Below are 24,121 nucleotides of genomic sequence, written 5' to 3' on the forward strand. Positions count from 1 at the left end.
AACCCTGGTGTGTGGGAAGGATATTTTTGCATGCCATTAAGTCCGACATATCTGCCTATAATAATACAGAAAGATTGAATTGATTAAAAACCTTCCACTCCTTATAAGCTAGTTTACACAATCACTGTCTTCCTGGTCCTTCACTTGCTTTATATGAGGTGGTTTATGCTGACAGTGATTTCTTATTTGTACCTGCCTTCATCATTGGTTTCCGGTCAAATTCCGTGTAGACTTTAAAATCTTCATGCTCACCTATAAGGCTCTGCATGGCTTGGCACCTCGGTACCTGTCTGAACTATTATCGCCCTACTCCCCACCTCACAACCTCTGCTCTTCATATTCTGCCCTCCTTTCTGTCCCCCAAGCCCGTCTACATTGTATGGGTGACAGGGCCTTCTCCTGTTATGCCCCCAAGCTCTGGAACTCTTTGCCCAAGGATATCAGAGAGTCACCTTCTCTAAACTCCTTCAAATCCAGACTCAAAACCTTCTTCTTCAGAAAAGCCTTTACTTAACTGGTTCCATTTTTCACCCCTCTGCTCTTCTTAGTACCACAATCCAGGGTCTCCTCTATATATTGTAATTGTGTCTTATCTTGTGTATTCTTATTTATTGTTGTATTCTTCTTATTTATTGTTATTGTCATCCTGTAAAGCGCTCTGAGAAGCCACCTTTAAAGGTTCTATATAAAATAAAGTATATTATTATTATTATTATTATTGGGGCTGTAAATGAGCAAATACTTCCCAAGGCCGATTGTCAGGAAGTGAGGCTGGGGAGCAAGTTAGTGTTACACAGGTCCCATTATCTAGCTGCTGACAGCAGAGCTGCAGTGTTGTGCACACACATATACTTCCTCAAAACAGCTATCAAAATGTCTTTGAGACAACTTTGCAGACTGTGTTGTTTTTTGAAGTAAAGTCTGCAGTGCCACTCTTACAACATCAGCAAACAGCTTATGATGGAGTCTGTATAAAAAGATTGAGTAGGAAAAGATGAGAATGAAAACATTAAGAACATCCATAAAAGGACAGTATGTTTTCAGTTCTTAATAAATTATTCATAATTTCAGACAGTGTGCATTTCTAAATGTGTTCTTTAACTCATAGTTTTGGGCTATTTTAACAATGCAGTAGCCCATTTCTCTTCTTTATAGAACATTACATTACAATTACAATTTGAGCCCAGTTACCCTTATGTTTTGAGGTGGGTACTTAACTATTCCTTGCAGTACCCAATCTGCTGTAGAGGGGAAGAATCTGTCACCCACTGTACCAAGATTAACCCCACAGGCACTGGGGAAGACACATGTGGAAGCATTATCCTTTAAGGTCTTTGAGTCATAAGGTCACCATGTGCTACACATGAGTAAACAGGCAGGGCAGTCATGCATGTTCTGTAAGTGGCCAATTGCAGATGACAGGAGTGATGTCACTATAAGAAGACAGTCCTGCAGGATCAGAGAAAAGGCAAGGTGGCGATCCCTCTGCATCCCCCCCCCCCCCCATGCTGACCCTGACCCCGACCCCTGTCAGCAAGGTCAGGTCAGCCATCACGCTTAAAAAATGCAGCCTACTTTGTATTCTGTGATTAGTCAGGACTGAAAGGGAAAGAACAACACAAACATGAGAATCCAGAGTATGAAACTGATCCCTCTTAAATTGTCTGGAACCTTAATTTAAATAAACGTGAGACAATGAAGCAGGGCAAAGCCTGTTTGAAGGCCCCCTGAGCAGAACTCCTGCACTTACATTGACCTCCTAGCACCCTAGCACTAACCCCTACTGGGGTTAAAGTTGTGCAGACATGCACTCCACTATTATTCTTTTTAGATTTCTTTGCAATTATCTTTCAAAGACAGGTCTTGTTTTTAATTACAAATATATTTTAGGCTGGATTAACGTCTGGTTTAAAAAATGCTCCCTTGGCTTTTAAAAAAACAACCTTCTGGCACTGTGCTGGGATGGCTGAGAGCCATACACTGGCGAGCAAGCTGTGGTGCTGGACGGCAGGAACTCATGTCAGAGCTGGCTTCACCTTGCTTTTTACACCCCTTTGTCTGGAAAGAGGCAATTAATCTTCAGGAAGCAACCTTGTCCTTTTCCTTTACAGAAATACGGATTTCTTTCGATGGCTGCCAAGCAAAAATGGATAAATATATCTTTTCGTTCTTCTCACAGCAACATCTGAGGTGTTTGTTCTCTCATCAGTCTTTCCTGATGAGCATGGCTACAATAACTTGGCTGACTGCAGGGGAATTACAGGCAGCCATTAGGAAAGATCTTAAACAAGCCTCTGTGCCAGCACAAGCTGAGAAATTTCGACGTAGCTAGATGGACTGTATTCCTGTGGGGGCCTGCCAGATAAAGATTTATTGTTTGGTGCAGTGATGCACAAAAAGAAAACATGCACCACTCTAGTCTGCTGGATGTAATTATTTTCAATACAGACACCAAACAAAATTAGAGAAAATGTGAATGAAAATACGAATTAAAGCATTATGGAACCGGTAAAGGGTCATTCCATGCTGAAAGGTGAAGAAAAACATTTCGGCTGTGGAGCATTCTTCTGGTATGTGAGAGGGAAAGTTGCAAAGACATAAGACAGAAGATAAAAGACAGAACTGGTAAGAAGGGGAAGGGAGCACAGGGGAAAAGCCCTCAAAATGAAAACATTGGAAAGTTAGTATTGAGTATGATCTCACTGAACTTCTCTGAACACGTTAGTCCTAGCGGCACTTACAGTCCTGATGAGCCTGCTGTGGGATATGCCTCCCTACTACTGCATAGGTGTTGAATGCTGTTCTGCAAGTGAAATTGCAGAGTGAAGCCATTTAGCATTTTTCAACCTGAACTGCTGTGTAGTGGGGCTGCTGGTGTAGAAAGACTACTGCACTCCTACCTGTATTCCTTACACTTTGGAATCCTTTTAGGATTAAATGGCATATAAATGCAAGGAATTTTTAATCATGTTTCTTGGATTCTCACCAACACAAATATCACCTCTTGTTTTTTTGAGTAATCCTCCTATCAGTTTTCCATGTGGCCCCTATGTTTGGTGTGTAACAACTGCAGCAACAGTGAGTTTCAGTCAGCCTGCTAGTGAGGTGGTGTAATTGTGATTTCACTTGGTCCAGTACTAAGAGATGCTCCAACAGATCAAGACTGGACTCCTTGCCCATGACATAGTATTTTCAGTCCAGCAGTGGCATGGAGCAGCATAGTACCCACAGGAAGTTTCAATATTTTGTCACAAAAATGCAATTAGCTCGCATCAGCCAGTTATTAATTTAATGAGGTCATGTAGAAGTCAGGAGCACGCATCTGGCCATAGGCTATTCAGCACCATTGCATTATTCAAAACTGGGGCATAAACTAAGGAGCAGGATTTCAGAATTAAAAATATAATTAATAACTTTAAAGTGTTGACTTTAAAAAAGAGATATAAGAATATACTGTGGTTGATATACCCTGTATCAAAATATCTGTTCCCAAACTTGCTCTGAATAAGAAATAAGTTAAAAAAAGCTGATACAGCACTTGAGGAATGTTGATTTTACTGAGTAAGATGTACAGAGAATTCCTGGCACACTGCTCTTATTTTCACAACAAGAATGTACACCAACAGTTTATATTGTATATCAAAACCTTACCCTGCTGTATAATTACAGCAGGATAAGAGAAAATTAAAAGGCTCAGTGAACAATAAAGCCCAGAGCATATGGATTGAGTTTGCTTTTCTGAAAAGTGAGATGTACATATACACAGTGTACTGCTTTCTCTCACACTTATACATACAGTATATTCATTAAACAGATCTTCTAAATTTTCACAGAAGATGCTTTATAATTCATGAAATTTTATTGCTGTACTTTCCTACCACCTTATCAAATGTGTTAATGGCTGCATCTTGTTTCCAAAAAGCTGTTGTATAACCGTGCCAGTCTCACTTCTATACGATGCTTCACCTGGAAACAATGTGCATGTAAACAGACCCCCTTTGCACTAACCCTCATGATGCTCTGTATCTGCTGTAAACATAATAGTACACTTAAAACCCCTTTTTATTTTTTTTTATAAAGGAGCGTGCAAATGTGAAGGCATACTCATGGCCTCAGGATAAATGAACTTCCCAGTTACTACATTGGCTAACACTTAATCTGTTTACAATATAAACATTTCACTTTCATATAGGTGGCTGTATATGTACAAAAGCCTTTAACCCAAGCATTTTTATAAAAAGATTGCATATATGATTAATTTTCAATTTGTGAAACGGATGTCAGGTAATGTTTCTACACAAAACTGGATGAGACACTTGGCAGAGAGTGAGCCTGTCAAAAAGCAATTGAAGTGTGGGAGGGTGGAATTTAAAGCAGGGTATTGGACCAAACAGCTGGACTGAAAAAAGGAAATCTAGCATGACTTTTTCTATTACACATAACTTTGCCCTGTGTGAATTTCTCTTTAAAGTTAATCAAGCATATACATATTTTTACTTAACACTTCCCAGCAAACATTAAGAAATGAGTTTAAAACAAATTCAGAGTATATTTGGAATTGGTTTTATTTGTATGATCGATAATGGAGTTTCCACAAAGAGCCAGACTAGCCGTGAAATGTTCAGGTTCACTGCTGGCCTGGTGACAAGCAGATTTACCTGTACACTTACTGTTAATCACGGAATGTGTGCTTGGGTGAAATGTGCACAGATGTCACATTTCACACACGCAGAATAATACAGGTACAGATCAAAGCTAATCCACACAAAAAGTCTGTGAATAGACACTGCTCAGTATACTGTGCAAAATGCAGACCAATAAGTGAGCGCCACTGTTTCTTGAGATCAGAATCAGTCAAGAACTTCTTCCACCTCCAGGGATGGTACGTCATTAAAAAGTCCATATTTACTGCTTACTCAGGACTGTGACCATTATAACCAGCAGCTTACAAGTAATAGTCTACAGCATTCGAGAAGGGAAAATTTGAAGAAAATCATTAAAAATGAAAAAAGAAGCAATGTTTAGTCCATTATGAAGGAGCCCATCCAATCTACAGATGAAGATAACCTCCTTATATGATCTTAACTCAAAAATCATGGGGTAATATGGCGCTGACTCTCACCTTAGAAATGAATCTCTAAATAAAAGATGTGACACTGTCCATGAAGACATGAGAATAGCAATGCTTGAGGTTTATCTGGCTGTGCTACAGAAAACAAAAATGACCTGGTGCAAAAAAACACCTGACAAGATGTGTGCTGGGATCGTTTGAAGATTCTCAACAGTGTTCTTCTCAATCACAAACACATGCTTGTTATTACAGTACTTTTGAGTGCATATCCTATCTGTATATTCTATTGAAAAAAACAGACCTAAAACAGACTTGGATTTAAAAAATGTTATCTGGATAATCAACATTGTTTAAGTTGTGGGCTAACAGTGAAGGTCTGGAATTATGATGTCAGTGGGAACTTTTTACCCCACACAGTATGTACACACGGTGCCCTCATTCTGTTCTGTGTTCTTCAGCGAGTATCTAAATTGTCCAGCACAGGGCATTCACACAGTAGCCATGCTATTTGACTTGAAAGTCTATAAATCTCTGTACTTATTTCACTGCACTTTAATGTGCTTCAATTATGGTACTTGTCATTGCACACTAATACTGGAGAAGATGTTTATTCATTCCTTCTGTAAGATTTCTCATGAGCTTTAGGGGCAGATAATAGCCTACTTTAACACTTTCAACTTGCAATCAGTGATTGCTAAATAGAGAACTATTAAGTGTCCTGATTAATCCTGTCTGACTTTCTAAAGGACGGGCATCTTGGTTTGTCTGCTCCTTCAGAATGGACAGTGAAATTCAGAAGATATTCAATGTTTTTTAATACTATTACTGGCACTTTCAACACAAACCAAAATGGGTTGTTTTGAATGATCAGAGGACATAAACAAGATTGAATTAACCTGACACGTATGAAAAAACGTATGAAAAATTAAAAGGCCTGAAATGAAATTAAAGACCTTCAATCTACAAAAATGGCCACTGATTTCATTTAATGACTATACCTGCAATGGTTCACACACGGGTATGCTTCCTAATGTCCAACCCCTGCTTTCAATTACATCTCTTCAAAAGATAATAAAATTAACAAATTCATTAGAAAGCACAGTACTCAGCTGTGGAAACTGTTTGTTACATTGCAGAAAGATACCTGACCTGCAACAAACAGATACAGTAAAACTGAGGAGAATCTGCAGGACCACAATCGTGTAAGCACTTCTTTTGTGGTACATCTTCTCTTCACATTTACCCTTTAAGTGGGTTGAAATAAATTTCAACTAAGCTGGCCTGTCCAGGGGTACATATGTGTTTCAATGATCAAGTGGAATTCTCCTGAACTAACAGATTGCTTAGAAAGCTGCTGATGAGGACAAGTGTTCAGACTGCAAGACAGCTGCGAGTGGGCAGCACTCAGATCAGAATGGCTGTTCACACACCGCACCAGCGGCAGTGCTGAGCTCCATTTATCCCAGATGTCCACATGGTTTTTCCACACAAGGCCCTGGATTGTCCTTATTATCCATGATGATTAAAAAAAGGCACTTTGGAAACCAAAAATATGGTCTGGCTCTGCAAAGTCTGCAAAGTGCAAATCAGCCAATTCGATTCTTTTCCTTCTACATGATGTTATCAGCTGCTGAGATGACATTTACATAAAGAAAAAAAAGAGACATTAGCGTATTTGAACTACCCTGGATTTTACAGAATCCATGGCAAGCACGCTTACAAAGTAAGATTTGAAAGTTTTCATTACTTAAAAAATCCTTCCTTAAAAAATAAAAAAAATACTGGGTTCAGAGACTGAACAGACTACAAGGTTCATCTTGTCTTGAAGAAATCACACTGGCAAGTTTTTATGAAGACTGGCGAGAGCCTGGTGGTTCCGCCTCTGTTTTGGTCCCTTTAGCTTGACCCAGAGAGATGAGGACAAGTCGACAGATCCCTACAGTACCAGGGAGCCTCTGGTCCCAGGGCCCTCCCACACAGGGGTGTCACATGGCGGCCACGTCGATCTGCACATAAAGCTGCCTCACACCTGCCTGAAAAATCAAAATAGGCATATGAGGAAGTCAAATGAGCGTCCCTTCCAGTCAATGGAAAGTTGTTGAGTCAAGGTACAGTCAATGCCCAGAATATTACAACCAAATAATACCAGACCTCTGCAAGCAGTTAGAACAGTATGTGACCCATATTCCTCTAGGTTCTGAAATACCGACAGCCCAAAGTCATTCCTATAGCTGGTCACCTTCAGAGGGGAAATGGTGTGTGGGGCTGAATGGCATGTTCTCCCCTTCTCAGCGGTTCTGAGATGTGGGGATTGCTCAGGCTAGGGAATGTGAATCAGTCTGTCTCTTGCTCCACTTGCTCAGTGGTCTCTTTAACATGACTGAAATTTTTACACTAATGAACAATCTGTAAGTAATACACCTGTAATATTACTTTTGATTTTCCTTTTATTTGAAGATATGGTACATGATGATCAGTACTGCAGCATGTCCAATCAGGACAGAATGTGCCCAGGTAGGAAGAAAGTCATGCTGAAGACAGAAAGTAAATGGGGACAGCTGTATGGACCAGATGTATCTGAATACTTAATAGAAAAGCAGATATATGGGGCTCCATGGCATGAAGATGAAATGAACTGAAATGCTGCAGGGTTTTCTAATTTTATTTCTAGCTCACAGGTGAACTGATTAAAGTCAGGATGCATGTGATCTTTAACCTCTGGCTGAATATGGCTGTAACACCTGAAGGTCCAAGGTTGGTGACCAATGCCAAAGTCTATGTGGAGCACTATTAGTGTGAAAAGGACATTATTTTATTTTCCACTAACATAACTGAGGCACTCATACAAACGGACATCACCCTTAAACTACAATCCAGCCCATATCAGAAAACTTTAAATGTATGCAAGAAATTTGGAGAGGACAATTCTGGTTCCTACAGTGGAGATTTACACAGATGGAAACTCTTCAGGAATGAAGGCATTCTACCTACCTGGGTGAAGATGTTATGTGTCTGGCTGAGAATCCAGCGGGCATCAGCATCAGGGGCTACCAGCAGCTTCAAAGTACCAATGTAAACATCTGTGCAGAGTGTCCAGAAATGGGGCTCCTGTAAGTTGTAAACCCCCTGGAGATGCTGAACCTGCAGCCCAAAATTACAATGTCTGTCATTGGAGAGACATGATACAGATCTGATAACTTGAAATTGATCATGTAAGGGGAAAAAAAGAACCCCCTTTATTGAAAGACCGTTTGCAATATAGAACTCCTGCATTCTTAACAGACATTAAAAGAAAACTGGCCTTATAGCAACTCCAGTTACTCACATTAATAAAGGAATATGTAATCAGTGCAGCACAATCAGGTTAATCTGGCACAGCATCACCCTTACTGAGATCTCACGGGGTGAGAAGGGTAAATTTGGAAGTAGATGAACCCTGATCCTGTTCTGATCCCACTGTTCCCCTCGACTGGTACTCCTATTCAAGAGGCCTGCCTCTTGGTACTCACCCGTTGGTAGCACTCCGGGAGCGTGTGATCGAGAGATGGAGGAGTGCGCTGCATCAGTATGCCAATAGATTCCTTCAGCAGTGGCACCACACTGGAGCAAAAGGAGAAGGCAGAGGGGAAAAGGTCAGACATGGTCCTGCACAGCAACACACTCCTCCTCTGCTGGGACACCAGCCCTATTCACATCTGAGTCATCCTTTTCAGTGCCAACGTATCTGGGATGGAGCAAATCCTTAAGGAAAACCTGCTTCAGTCTGATAAACTTGGGATGAAAATTCACCTTTCATTAAGACATTGACCCAAAGCACAAGGCCAGAGTTACACTGCAGTGGCTAAACAAGAAGAAAACATTCAACCGGAATACTCAACAACTGGAAGTTGAAGCCATTAACGATGCACAGCCAGCCTGACAGAGTTTGAGCAAGATTGCGAAGAAGAATAAATGAAAATTGAACCATTCTGGGCTGAAAATTTTGTACTCCTATAAAAAAAAAAGACTTACAGCATTAATCGCTGCCAAAGATGCAAGTATTGACCCTTCTTTGACCCATAAAATGTTCACTCTGACCATGTTTTGATCACAAACATTCACGTTAATGATTTCACTAGTTCAGACTACTGAAAATAAGTGTATAAATCATTTGAACTCAACAAAATGGGATATTAATGGAATGAGGCAAGTACTCACATATATAAAAAAAAAACACTTAAAACAGCAGAAAGTGAAATATTAATTTCCATTTCTAGCCGTTTTGGAAAGGTTGTGTGTTCTAACAGAGGAAACGGACGGATCATCTCCAAGTCTTAACAGTCCAGTAAGACGTCCTTGAAACACATTCCATCTTTTAAAAAATGGCTAACTTTTCTAACTGGAAACTCTCAGAGCAAGGCTCAGAGAAACCAATATTGCTGACACAAGTGCGCAAGACCCTGTGAGTAAGGCTCCACCCTGTGCGTCTGCCCTGCTCAAGGAAACAGCACAGGGAGAGGGCTTCAAACAGCCCAGCAACCACTGCTGAGCTGCGCTGGGGTTAGAGCCTTCCCCTTGAGGCGCAGAACATACCTTACAGATGAACTCAGGCCTTGCTGCACATTGCAGAGCCATGCCATGCTCAGCCCCCTTTCTCATAATGAAATCAGTTTTTTGAAAAGGCAGCCCTGCTATTTTGTGAGACACTAATGATGTCCTGCGTCATCCTCCAAACCCGCGATCTGGCCACCAACCCATCTGGAAACCATTAGGGGTTCTGTGCTGGCATCCAACTTTGGAATTTCTGTTTTCCTGATTGAATGTTTACAAGCACCTAGCCCTGACATCCACTGCTATTTTGTTAATTCAAAACTCATTCTACTTTGAGAGAAACCATCAAGAGAACCTATACGAACTGGTGCAGTTCTCAGAATGAACATCCTTCCAGGTAAGGGTGGGATTTAAGATAAGAACCATAGGCAAGAAAATTAATTGGAACTTTATCCAATCACAAAGTTCTTGGAGAGAGAACTATTATGCCTTACTCCATTATTTGTGCATAATTAGCAGCCATGAACAGCAGTTCAGCATTTAATATATAAAGCTCCATAGCTCATGTCCTACCTCTGTATACTGTCATTGGACAAAGACCTATTTAATATTCATATCCGTAATTTATTCAAAATCTTACTCTTGCTGCTTGTGGGCTAACCTTAATTTTGTATTTTAATCATACCAGCTTTGAAAATACAAGGACAGTGACTCCAACATGCTAAGCGTAACCCCTAAGGAACACACAGATTTAGTTCCATCTGTCCATCTACTTTCTTACCCACTTTTTCCATTATAGGGTCATAGGTGAGCCAGAGCCTATCCCAGCAAGCAAACCCAAGAAGCTAGTCCTTTGCAGACACAAACAAGCACATCAAGGCCAATTTCCCAGAAGGCAACTAACCTACCAGTATATATTTGGATTGTAGGAGGAAATACATGCAAACATGGGCAGAACATAAAACTCCACACAGACAGCACCCTAGGTTTGGCATTGAACTCATGTACCCAGTGCTGTGAGACATAATTAAAATCTGAGGTTTTACTAATGGGGGTGGGTGGCATCACTCATTACAGCACCTTCAGATAAAACCGAACCGAAACATGAGAAGACTCATGAATTGAAATAATATCTTAAATGGTTTTGAATAACTTAGGTCAAAATAGCAGTGACAATGAGTGCCATTTTGAAACTGTTACCTAAATCACTTACACCCAACTACAATGAGGGCAGTATTATCATTTACAGTAGATGCTTTGTGCAGTCTTAATGAATGTTAATCATTGCAGTGGAGGAACATTCTCATTAATAATTTGACAATAAAACTAAAATGAAAGTCTTGCTGAGAAGACAGAAAAGAAAACAGATTTTAAATTTAAAATGAAAGTTTTTCAGTTTTATGTATTATATTTTGCAACAAATCCTTATTGAGGCTACTATTTTATCCTAAAATCATTGCATAACAGCAACAACAAGATGTATTGTGCTTTTAACCTCAAACTATCAAAATTTGTATTACAATTATATTTACACAAAGCAGGGGACCCTGTTACCCACTAATGACACACAGCCCCACCTGTGTGTGTCAGTCATTATCTGTAGATACATTCCAACTTCTACCTGTCAATGATTATAAGATGACTGTGGGTTAGAATAAAGTTAACTGCAAAGTTCTGGATCCTCATAAACAGCATAGACCTGAGCTGCAAAAAATATTTCTACCAATGCTTTGCCTCAGGCCTAGTATGGAGAAGAAATCCATAAAATATAGATATACCATTTCCAATTATGCAAAGTGCTTTTAAATGTTCAAATAAAACAATCCACTAATAGTTTGTCATACAGCTGTGATAGCAGAAAGATGTGACAGTCATTAGGACAGTGTTTCAGCATTCTGTCTATGAACTAGAGTGGCTCAGCACAGTCACATGTACAGAACATTACTCAGCACAAAACAGTGGCTTACTTAGACTTCAATAGAAACTTAAAGATTTTTCTAAATAGATCTCATGGACATCCCAAACTCTGCATTCTCAGTGTAATGTCGCAACTGTGTGGGTGATGATTTGTCAGAATTCAAGCACAGTGACAGTGAAAAGTGGAAGGTGAGAATGTGATAATTGATTACTGGCCAGCAGGGCTAATCAGCCCAGGCCAGTCAATAATGGGTAGGAACAACGATCCCAGGAAAAGCTGGGTTAACTGCATCCCTCGTGAAAAAAGGCTGCTACACACAGCACGTTGGGAAAGGGAGTCTCAAGTACGGAAAAACCCGAATATCGAGAATCCTGAAAAGGGAACCAAACGGCTTTAGAAGGGCAGCTAGGATTGCCAGGGGTGCAAATGGGAAACGCAAGGGTCGACGCGGTGACCAGTGAAAAGTGTGAAATAAACTGTTAGCTAGAAGCTTATACTGCTGCATCAGTCGATACGGGGCATATGCTTGGAGCTGAAGATGTTGTGCAGGGCGATGCCGAGAACTGAGACTGCTGCTCACAGCAAAGTCTGGAAGTCGGGATTGCTGCTAAACACGATACGCCAATTGGAAACGGAGAGTCTCGTGTACGGGAGAAACCAAGTCGCAAGCCTCCTGGGAAAGGAGCCGGACAGCTTAGAAGGGCAGATTTAAGGCCATTGAGACTGCTGTGCAGAACGAAGGCTGGCTGAAAGTTGCTGCGCAGAGTGAAGTGCTGGTAAGGCTGTAGAAACTGCTGTGCAGAGCAAGGGCTGGCTTGGTGAAAGCTGAAACTTCTGTGCAGAGTGAAGTGCGGCCTTGAGGAAAAAACGGCTGCACAGCCCGTGGTTTAGAAAAAATAAAGGGAGGCTCGGGTACAGAGAAACCACATAGTAAGTCTCCTGAAAAAAAATAAAATAAAAATAAACCAACACCATTTGGGTTTCAAGGCAGTTTTGAGGCTGCAACGTAGGTGCAGACTACGTTGACTGTGGTAAGTCAGCGTAGGTAAGACTGTGCAGCTAAGAAAAGGAAAAAAAAGAGGAGAGTGAGACAGAAGTACTAGTGAAAATTGGGATGACCTGAAAAAATGACAGTCTTGTCAAAGTGACACCTTGGCTTTATACAGAAAAGCAGGGATTGAATAATAAGCTATTTAACTCGGATCATGAAAAGGTGATCCGGTCAGAACAGCGAACCCTGGAAAATCATGAGCCCTCGTGAGAATGTGACGATATCCCAGGGCAACCGCTAGCCAGAGGACACCATCATGACACTCAGGAAGTGAGATCAGATAAATCAAGTGACACAGGGGCTCATCTACCGAATTCTGTGTAAGCCATGCCTTTGTATACAGTAGGTTATACAGAAAACCTTCGAAACTAGCTGAACCTCAGAGGGCCATTTCAGCAGCTATCTTCTCTGAAACGTCTCCTTTTTGATCCTGTAGCAGACGAGACTGCTTCAGTCTTGCAGCAGAACATCCACTGAAAAAAAAATGCAGAGTCATGGAGAATATTGCTGAGTTCTAGCCTATGTTCCTGGGGTAAGTAAAATTAAATAGGGAAGTATCAAAACAGAAAAACAACAGTAAGCTTTTTTTTCCATTTAATCCGCAGACACAAAACAACTGTTTTTAGATGGATTATAGCAGGGGTTCATAACCTTTTTGAGAGTGCAACCCTTTCTGGGGTTAAAAATATTTTGCAACCCCTCCCCGCACTTCCACACACATACAGATTTAAAAATCATCACGTTGTATTAATTGTAAGCCTGCCACTTAATAATAATAATAATAATATTGATCTATATGGCACCTTTCATACAACTGTTTGCAACTCAACGTGCTTGTTACAAAAAAAGTGTAAAAAAAACTTTAAGCAACAATAACAAATTAAAAGAAGCATGCACAAACAAAACAAATAGCACTGAAATTATATAAGAAAAATCAAGTAAAACCAAAACTAAAAAAAAATTTTGAGTTGCCATTTAAAAATATCCACAGAACCACAGAATATGCACAGGGCTTGATGGAATTTACAGTACGAACAGCTTCATCCATTACTTGTTTGATTTCGGGGGCATTTTCTTAGCCGTGAGGGCTTGTCTATGAATCATACAATGTGTCCACAAAGAACGAAGCAACGGCTTGTACTTTCGTGACTAGCCCACTGTGTTTGCCAGTCATAGCTTCTGCTCCGTCTGAACAGATCCCCACACACTTGTTCCAGTCAATTTCATGCTTACGTACATATGTGTCCAGCAAAACGAAAAGTTGATCGCCAGTGGCACGCTCGGGAAGAGGCCAACTGAACAAAAAATCCTCATTCATTTCTCCCTCTTCAACAAATCAGGTGTAAACGAGCATTGGTGCGTCTCTGGAGACATCAGTGGTCTCATCAAGTTGTAAAGAAAAATGCACACAGATTTTATCTTCGCGATCACCTGCTCTTCCACGTCTCTTGCCATACGCCCAATGCAGTTAGACACAGTATCATTTGACACTGGTATCAATGCTAGCTGCTCTGCAGAGTTTTCCCCACACGAAACATGAAACCATTTCCTTAGTACACGGTAAGAAAAAAGTCTCACCTAATGTGTGTGGCGTCCCAGTTTGGGCAGTCTTAACTGTGCAGGTATATTTAATAGTTAATTGTTTACCTCTGTTATTATCCTTTGATGTGTAACTACCCACCCCCAAAAGTCAAAAATGTTAAATTTAGGATTTGACTGTTGGACATAAAGAGTCTATCACATGAGATCGATGGCCAAAATGGCCTCCTCTCATTTGTAATCTTTCTTTAACATGACTATGAAGCAGTAATACTAATAAAGATCTAGAATAAAGGTACATACTTCAAAATCCAGTGATAAAATATCTGAAGAGTGACCTTAAAGATTTCCCCATCTCAAAGGTAAACTGCTATTGGTTATTCTGCAAATGCACATCAGAAGGAGGCCAGAATGAAGCTCCTTTAAGCACCATCTCCCAAAGAAATGCACTAGCCTTCTAGCTCTGTGGTCTTCACAGCTCAGCATGTGGAAGGAAGTTAGGGGCAACGGGCATGACCTGCAGTCACAGCCAGCAGTACAGCTATTTTTCATTTTAGTCTTTGCATCTTTAGCAGACAGCTTTAGCTTAAATTTCACTGAATATAACAAAGATCCAGATGTTTCACAACACGGGCTGTTAAAATCTAGAAACCTGGAAATACTGATATTTCCTGAACCTTACCCACCTGAAGGAGGCTTAGGTCATATCTTATCCAAACTGCTCCAGAAGATTTGCAACTACACATTTACTACAAACACCAATGAACTCCACATGTAAGCAAACAATGCTGTACAATAATGAAAATTCACAATCACAAATGCTTTTTCAGGAATCATCACATAAAATCACATCATAATAAAAATCAAATAATGCCCCCCCCCCAGGCGAGTCAGATGAGCTTGGTCTGCAAATTGTGACTGCGCAAGAAAAAACACAAATTAAAAAAAATAGGAAACAAAGAGCTTGTGCATCGTCTTGCAAGACAGGCTCTTCAAACCACACACATTTCCCTTGTCTATAAATAACACTGCTTTGTAACGACAGAAGACACAGCCCAAATATTACCTAAACCACAGACTTCTGAAACACCATTTAATAACCTTCAATAACAAAAGCTAACTCACAAATATGTAGCATATGGAATACATTCTAATCAACAAAAGAATTACTGTAAATGTTCAGTACAACCAAAAATGAGGAATACCACTGTGTGGTTGACTTATTCCACCCCCAAACAATGGCACGAAGGTTCTCGGGATTAGCAGGGCATATTAATCTCTTTCGGAGCTTTTCTTTCTTGATTTTCAATAGGTTAAATCACCTCATCACCTGCATCCAATCAATTCTCTCTCCAGCCTCGTTCAACAGTTAAACATCACTTATGTGACTAACATTCATGAGCAATCATGAATGGCCAATTAAACAAACTGATGCCATATATCAAAAGATCAATATCCAAAATCCATATTTTTTCTAAAAACAAACAGGCCTAAGTTGATGAACTGCCTTTGACACTCGGAACATATCCGTACATCTCTGTCCACATCTTTTGATGTTAACTTCATGCCTCAGCCATGCTGTGTTCACACTCACTCCACAGCGGGCTGTTCTGTGCGTGGTCAAGAGGGCGGGGGCGGCTGAAATCCAGACGCACTACTGGAGGTGCGCGGTCTTGTGTAGAAGAATATGTTGAAACTTATGTGGTTAGACAGGCCATGCGCCTTTGGTTCAGAGACTAGCTAAAAGTCCTCACGAGGGGAAAAGGTCATTAACCACAGTGAAAAGACCAAAGTAAATACATTACAAATAGATATTACAATTCCCAAACATGAAGAAAGAGACATGTAAAGATAATTAATTTACAAAAACATTTTAAAATTGCACATCACTGAACCACGTTTATTGGCTCTCTTGCTGCATCTCCTAATCACTCTTCTTTATGACCAGAGCCACATCCAATCACTAGCCAATCTTATAGTTTGGCTTTGAACATAATGTAGGGCTTCATGCAGATGCTCATGCAGAAAAGTCTGAGAAGTTCCATTGCATCTACCTAAGCAATGGGGTAATGTGGCATCGCGAACCTTGTGCACCATTATTTGGTTTCTAGGAACTGACCCACCTGTCGCTGTTCTGATTCAGACATTCAGAAAAAGCATTCTGTTATTATATGCTCATTTGAAGTCTAATTGGGGACTGTGGTGAACCAGACCATATCTGCTGCTGATGAAGTCTAGAAAGAGAGCTATACTGAAGTTACACAAACATGTTAAATAATATTAGCACTTAAGGCCAATTACTTCTATGTATTCATGTTCTTTCATAAGGGTTCAGTGGTTTTGGCTATATAAGTGATGTATTTAAGTTAGTTTAACATGTTTACCAAGTATGAAAGAAAACAGATAGCAGGGCTAGAGTTCTGCTCTTAGCCGTCAACTGAAAGCATATCTTATCTTGAAACATTACAAAAAACTGCATGCCTGTAATGTCCTTTGCACATAAGTCTGTAAAGTCACGCTTGTTGTTGAATTCTGTAGTGTTTAAGAAGGCATTATCACAGTATATTTTAGCCTAATTCACATATACCAGACAAACTATATTCAATATAGCATCTATAAATCCGAGCACAATTAAGGTGAATTCTATTATTTGAATATATTATATTTTACTATGATGAATGTAGTTCACAAGCCTCAGAGGTGCATGCCAGACTGCTCTTTTCAAAAGAGACTGCTATGAGAATGTAGTCAATTTCTGTTTAGCTGTTTAGTCCTTTTGGTTGTGGTTAATGTATTTTTATACATAAGGATCTTCTTTGCACATTATGGTGTAAAATATGTGGTTGTATCAAATAACAATGGTGAGGCTGTGTTTTTTTTGTCACAATGAGTTACGTAGTCGAATGACTATCTCCAGTGACATCGATTCTTGAGCCCCAGCAGCTATCTCATCACAAATTAAGAGTTGGTGGTAAGCACCAACCTTGCTCTATTTTAACAAGCAGCAAGACAAAGACTGCCCTGCTTACAAACCCTCTCTCACGCTAAACAATTACATAACATCCAGTTCTCAATCACTGAACTACCTTGTCTTTGTGGCTGGCTCTTTGGTGGCCGCACTGCTAATGAACCCTGCCAGTCCAAGTCACCAATATGAAGACTGTCAGAGCTCAAAGCAACACCTTCCCGAAGGAAACACAGAAGAAATACCTTCCCTCCTCATCTTCCTTAAGGCAGGGAGGCGCAACAGCCTGCTTGGATGCGGTATAAAAACGGAGGTCACATAATGGACCACGATGGTAAAGCTGTATGACATTATGATCAGCCCATGAAGCAGGACTGCGTGCTCATAGAAACCGAGAAAATCCTTATCAATTGACAACTTATTCATTTGTTTTTCTTTTCGGAAGCCGATCTGGCATCAGAATTCTTGCCTTTAATATTTAGTGTAATCTGCACTTTCAAATAGTGCTAGAAACCACACACCACTGCCCCTCATTCAAAAATAACACAACAAGCTACAGTGGCTACCAGCTGCAGATCAGCTGCGTTGAAAAAAAGAGAAATGGCTGAGGAGCAGGAACATTCCGTCTCATGTGCTGTTTCGCGCCTGATGCTCCTCGCTTTCCACACAATAAAAACAGGAAAGCCCAGCGTGCTTCCCCATCGGGAGTGTGACATCAACCATTGTTTTCAACATTTCCTCCAGCAAATGGAAAGGCTAAAGGATGCCCCGGGACAGATGTGTTGCAGATCTATTCCAAAGTCATCTAACAAGCATCCACGTAATTCTATTGTCTCTCACTCCCTCACCTAAATGAGGAGAATCAGTGGACTGGTAACCATGTAAATACATGAGAGGCAGGTCTGCCCATCTTCTGTTTAGGAAGAGACACCTCTGACCGGGACTCCACATTACACCCTCCCTCCTCCCCCTTCATTGTAAGGCCAGGCCTAGACAACTGTCAGCAGCTTCTTTAAGCTCACTTGCCTCGTGCCACACTCTGCCCACAGCCCAGAAAACATGCCAGGGAGCTGTGAAAAGGCTGAACATCGCAATCATCAAGTAAAGAGCTGTGGAAAAGGCTGATTTTACCCTTCTGAAATAAGACGTTTGTAATAAATAAGTGTGCAAATTTACCCGGTGCTCTTCATCTAACCTGGGACTTGATTTAAACGAGTCGCATACAAGGAAAACAAATATTTTACAGTACAGCATTAAATATATCCCCTGTTTTTCTAAAGCATATAAACAACACAAATCAACAGACCACTGAAGAAATACTGTGCATTCTGTTCATAACCCCCTACGTGGAATAGCTCTCTCACTCCATTCTACACACTTTTATATAACCTAGAGCAGTAAAGAGAATTACCTGTTTAACTGTTTTATTAACTACATTCAAATACTTTACAATTATTTGGAAATATGTTAAGAAGCACTACATTTTCACTCAATTTACACCCTGAAAGGAAATACTAGTCTCAATCTGTCAATCCCAGCACACCGGAGGTCTTTACTGATCACTTTGTCTTAAAGGAGGAGAACATCGCAGATTTCAAAAGTCACCAGGAATACAACATTTCTTGTTGTGTTAAGATAAGTCTCCTGATGAAGATGAAAACGCCACACACCAAGCCGGTGGATCGGTGTATCATTCTTTTTTGTTCCATTACTATACTAGAAAAGGCAGTAGTATGGATACACATAGCACTCCACATTGAGGGGTTTTTGTTGTCATATGATATCCTTTTAAATTTGCCACTAAACCATTTGTTCAATAAAGATATGACAATGTCAAATGTTGTGTGTTATTTGTTAAATGAGTTTATTGAATAAATGTTCATTTATTAAATGTTTATTTATTTTTATGAATTAGATGAAGATCAGATCACATTTTAGGAGCCATTCATACAGAAATCCAGATAATTCCAAAGGCTTCACAAACCTTTTCTCATAACTGTAGTTTTGCTAAACTGAAATCTACCAAACATACAATGAGTGTTCATTGCATTTTAAAAGGTATGTTATTATAAATAAACCCCAAATAAACCCCAAAATGTAAAACACTAAATATGTGGTATATATTTAAGTACATTTAAAGTCAGTTTGTTCTACCATAGAAAATATGACACCCCTGCATTACAAGATGTTGTAATGAGGCTGAAATTCAGAATGCCTCTGGCCTTGGTAATATCAGGTTTGCAGTCTTCACTCGTAGCTGGAAAATAGGAAACAGTGGAGCATACTTGTCCTCCACACAAAATTCAAACAGATGTGCACTCTACTAGACAGGCAAACAGGCTTTAATTCTGCTTGAAACTGCATCTAACCAAACCACAGCAATCAGAGAAACTTCACAGCCTGTTATTAACAAAAAGTGAAAAAAAGCATCATCGAGCATGCTTAATTATTCCTCCCATAAACTGAAAGCACTAGGTTTCCAGTAGAAACCTATAAAACACCTATAAAATGTTCCAAAGGATGAAAAAAATTGAGGTTCTGTATTATACAGTTTGCGGAAAAACAAATCAGACGAATCTGGGATTCACATATGGAGGAAACACATTGCCATAAGAATTTACTGTTTTATGCCTTAAAAAGCCTGGTGTTTCTGCCACTGGTAACATGTGAAACCAGTTTAACAGAATGCGGTTTGTGGTTATTGGACACTCTTGAAAATAAGACTTATCTTAATTGGACTTTTTCTGCTGGATGATTTTAGAAAGAAAAATAAATTGCTGCTCTGCTCAACAAACATTTACCCAATGGAAAATTCTTCCAGTTTCCAAGTATTTTTTATCCTGTGTCATTTTTACAAAATACTGCATTGTGGTCTGAAACCCAGAAGGTATTATAAACATGCCAACACATCAGATGTTTAGTCAAAAGAGTATACTTTGGTCTGCAGACTATAAAATCAATCATATTACAGTCAAAAACTGGCCAAACCCCTTGTTGCTGTTGAATTATTTCTGCTCCTGTAACATTGGGTTAATACCAGTTTTGCAAGTCTGAAAGTTTTTGTGCGAGTCATTTGCCAGTCTCAATCTGATCATTCTCTCCTCCGCAGCCACTGACACCAAGACCTGCTTGACATTTATTGTTGAGCTCACTGATCACTAATAAAGTGATTAATAATGGAACAGCAGCAGCTCTGTGGTTCTGTCACACAAATAGATTTGGTTTAAGAAATAGTTCTGTGGTAACTTCTCTTATAGAAAGTGATATAAAGGTCAACTTTTTTTACTTGAGCAAACACTACCCAATTAACAGCACAGTTTTGACACCCGCAGAACGCTCCACAGCTGAATTGTTGCGTTTCATTTCTTCTCTTTTCAGCATGGAATAAAACTTTACTTGTGCTTTTGAAGGTAGATGGTTGCCTCCAATTAAAACAGCAGACCAGTTTGAGTGAAAATTATTCCACAAGAGTAAACCACTAATCAAAGATTTCCAGCTTTAAACTCTACAAAAAGGAGTGAGGTTTGCACATTTGCAGAACTGCATTAACAATCTTACAATAAACAGTATAAAGAAAACAGCATGTGTTTAAAAACAGGCCATGTGTACATTGGTAATTAAAATAAACAGAAATAGGGTATCTTATTAATATCCTCTGGGCTCTGACCTTAAATAGGTCATAGCTCAGAGTGCACATTGAGATAAAAGAAGTTCCATCACTCAGTAATTTACCACAGCCTAGGCAAGGCACCTCCCTGAAAAACAAGCTGTATCTGCTCTGCTTTAGGCAGGGCCTTTGCCAAATAAACATAATGGCAAAGGATTTACATCTATTTTTTTTTGTCAAAACCCCAAGAACAAAGTACAATACCAGAAGTGGTGTGTTGAGATGATCGAAAAGTTTTGTTCAAGACGTTTTTGTATGAAAACCAGATCCTTGATTTAGCATTGATCACGGGATTTTAGCCAATTAACTAGTTTTAACTGACTAGCTTCAGCAAGTATTCTATGAAGTGCATTGCCATTAGAATCAGATGCAACCTTTTTTCGAATCTCCCAGCTCAAATATGCCATTCTTCTTACCCTCACCTCACTACTGGAAACCTGCTCGCTTTAACTCTGGCAGTGATACAGACAGCTATCTTGAGTTGCTTCACCATCTATCTCAGTCAAGAGTTCACAAACAGGTTCATCATACCTGCTTGCAAGAGACTAGTAAATTAACCTCAGCTTGTGCGTGAAACCTAGCGGCAACATGAAACAAAAACTGTCTCAAATGACAAGGAAGGAAAAAGGGGGAATTGTCTCTCATCAGAAGAAGTAAAAAACAAACGGTTTTCCTCAATAATTTTCAAGATAAATATTAAGTCAAACTGTTGTAACTTTATTTGTACTTTTATTGTTACAATTATTGTTGTTGCAGCTTACAAATATTAAAGTCAAAGCAGCTTCTTTTACCTTTAACTTCTTCTGACCCAAACACAAGAAGGGTCATACCCACAACAGAAAAGATTAAAACAAAGCAGTGGCTAATGTTGCTCTTTTACTACAATAACATACCCAACTCCTGATGGAAAGCCCACTTAAAAAAAAAAAATCACTAGATATTTCCGGCTGCAACACTCATTTCACAGAATGCAAAATGTACTAACATTAGAAAAAAAAGCCACCACTTAAGACATAAATGATTCAGAAAACAAAGAACACAAGACAAATCCATGAAGATGTGAATCTGGTGTTTGTACCCTAACATGCACTTTGTAAGAAAATTCCAGCTGCCGCTTTCCATCAGGTGTCACTCCTTCACAAACTGGACATCAAATACTGTACAGTCTTACTGTAGATACACATTCTTAAACCAGAGGAAAATGTTTCTTATTCCCCGAGTTCTCTCACTGCTTCTGCGCCCCAAACATTCCTGACAACTGAAGATACCTGCCACCGAAACCAAATTTTCAGTCAAAACCAAAACCAAATTACCTATCTAGCTTCCTGGATGCATGGATCTTTTTTGGAATATATGAAAGGATGAATTTTTCTTGAACTAGTTAAATCAATTGAGAATGAATTTTCATTTACAATGATTAACTAAACAGTACTAAACAGTTTGAATGAATTATCCCGCTCAAGGGTACAACAGCTGCAATGCAGAGCCCTGACCACTACTCCATGCTACTGCCCCAGATTAGATTAAGGAACTTCGGCTTCTTTGGTTGCTAGTAGCTAATTGAATTGAGGACCTCTCGGATGTTTCCAGAAGGAAGCCAAGGTATCAGCTATCATAACACAACTGAGCAGTTTCCTCCAAATTCTAACAACCCTATGTAGGTTCCAGAGGCATCAACCCTTACAAAGAATAATTACAATATAAGACAATCTAATTATGTAAAATGCATACATGATTAACTTGAGCTAAAACATAAAAAATAATTTTCCCATTTCAGCTTTTTAACACCATAATAATATAGAGAATGGCTGGCGCATGTTGGAGAACACTTGTTGGAGAGCATTTGCACAACTCCCAACAATCAAAAGCAGTTTCTCAGATTTATTACTGAAACAAGTCTCTCTCATGTCTTTTTATCTTGACAATGATGCCACAGAGGCTCTGGAATGGTAATACTTTGAATTTAGACAAAGAATAAAAAGAATTGAGAACAAAAGCCTAGTCTTCTTGATCAGATAAAAAAATCAGTTTTTGTTCATTCATAAGCAAAAGAACTGCTCTGAAACTTGAGACACATTGCAAGGCAAAAGAGAGTGGCTTCCAATGTTTAAAACATATTAAAGATCTTGCAGTGATTAATGGCTTTTGATAAAGGGGTCCATGACCTCGTTTCAACAGTGTTCTCAACTATACTACTACACTGGACTGACATGCACCTCTTTAGCTTCCCTGGAGCCATTAAAAGTCCAGTAAGAGGGTTGAGTACAATCCAGTTATGACATTTTACCCCTCCACCCCCAGCCCAAGTCATTTCTGTATGTCCCTGGACATAACGTAGTTTCAAATAACAGCTTGTAACAAATTGCTGTGGTCAGCTACTCTGATCAAAAACTGTTGAAATGTTGCAAGACACTGAGGGCTCTGATCTATATTTGAAACTGATGGTACTGCATATCAGGTGTGGGCAGAATCAGTATTTAAAGGTTGTTTTTTTCCTGAAAATCAAATAAACAATTAAACAAGGTTTTTCAAAGCAACTCTCGTCCGTCACTCAAAGGCAGTGATTTAACCCCACCCCGGCTCTCCACCAACCCTGTTACTCCCCAGGAGGCAGAGAGACTATACCCGACTGCTGGAGTCAAGAGTGAACAGAGTTGTGGTTCTGCTCTTCCTGAGACACAGCTATGTTCTGCATTCCTGGGAGCCATAAGTAAGGACTCCAATAAACAAATGACAAAAATTAACAATTATACACACAATCACAGCACATCCACACCACTTCTACTTCAATGATTCGTTAAACCCATTTAGACTCATTTAGATCCATAAAGAAATCCTGGTTGTTTTTATAAGCAGTGTTCATAGAACAGTAGGTGGTTCTTTTCCCTCGGGACTAGAATTTCTAAATCTGGTGACTGTGTACACTGTGTTGTAGGTGTCCTATAGTGATTGTGGTCATTACAGATCCCATGAGAGTTTGTAAAAGTAGGGGTGTTATCCCTGATATCCTGGCTACATTTCACTCTGGACTTGTGCAATCTGGCTTCTGGAAAGTTCCTCTTAAATTAAGTGGTGAAGTACTTTCTCTTTTCCCCACCTGAACGTCTGTGTAGTGTGGCTGCTAATGCAGAATAGCAGCTGTGTGTAACCCAGGTGGGAATATACTTCAGTGGTAGGTGAAGTAGGATTAGTCCAAAAAGAGCCTTGGAATTCCTTCAGCTTGAATGGCACTATATAAGTAATTATAATTGCTTGTAAACGTGTCACAGGAATGAGCTTGCTGCTCAGGGGACTGCTGCCAGGATGGCATCATGGCCCACATCACACAGCACAGTGACAGAGTTGTTGCTTTTTTCAGTTTACATAGGATCGGTCAAACT

At 39.7% G+C, this 24,121-nt stretch overlaps 1 protein-coding gene across 1 annotated transcript in view; it reads right to left on the reverse strand.

Annotated features, from left to right (window-relative positions):
- Positions 1-3,540: 3,540 nt before the first annotated feature.
- slc30a7 (solute carrier family 30 member 7) overlaps positions 3,541-24,121 on the reverse strand; it is a 41,173-nt gene continuing 20,592 nt past the window's right edge. Inside the window, exons 9-11 of the mRNA XM_088927671.1 lie at positions 8,581-8,671; positions 8,063-8,212; positions 3,541-7,104 (exon numbers count right to left, since the gene is read on the reverse strand). Coding sequence (XP_088783797.1) covers positions 7,057-7,104; positions 8,063-8,212; positions 8,581-8,671 — 289 coding nt within the window. The 3' untranslated portion in view covers positions 3,541-7,056. The remainder of the gene's footprint in view (positions 7,105-8,062; positions 8,213-8,580; positions 8,672-24,121) is intronic.

Source organism: Atractosteus spatula, chromosome 11 (genome assembly GCF_055471065.1).
Source record: "Atractosteus spatula isolate fAtrSpa1 chromosome 11, fAtrSpa1.hap1, whole genome shotgun sequence".
Taxonomy (NCBI): Eukaryota; Metazoa; Chordata; class Actinopteri; order Semionotiformes; family Lepisosteidae; genus Atractosteus; species Atractosteus spatula.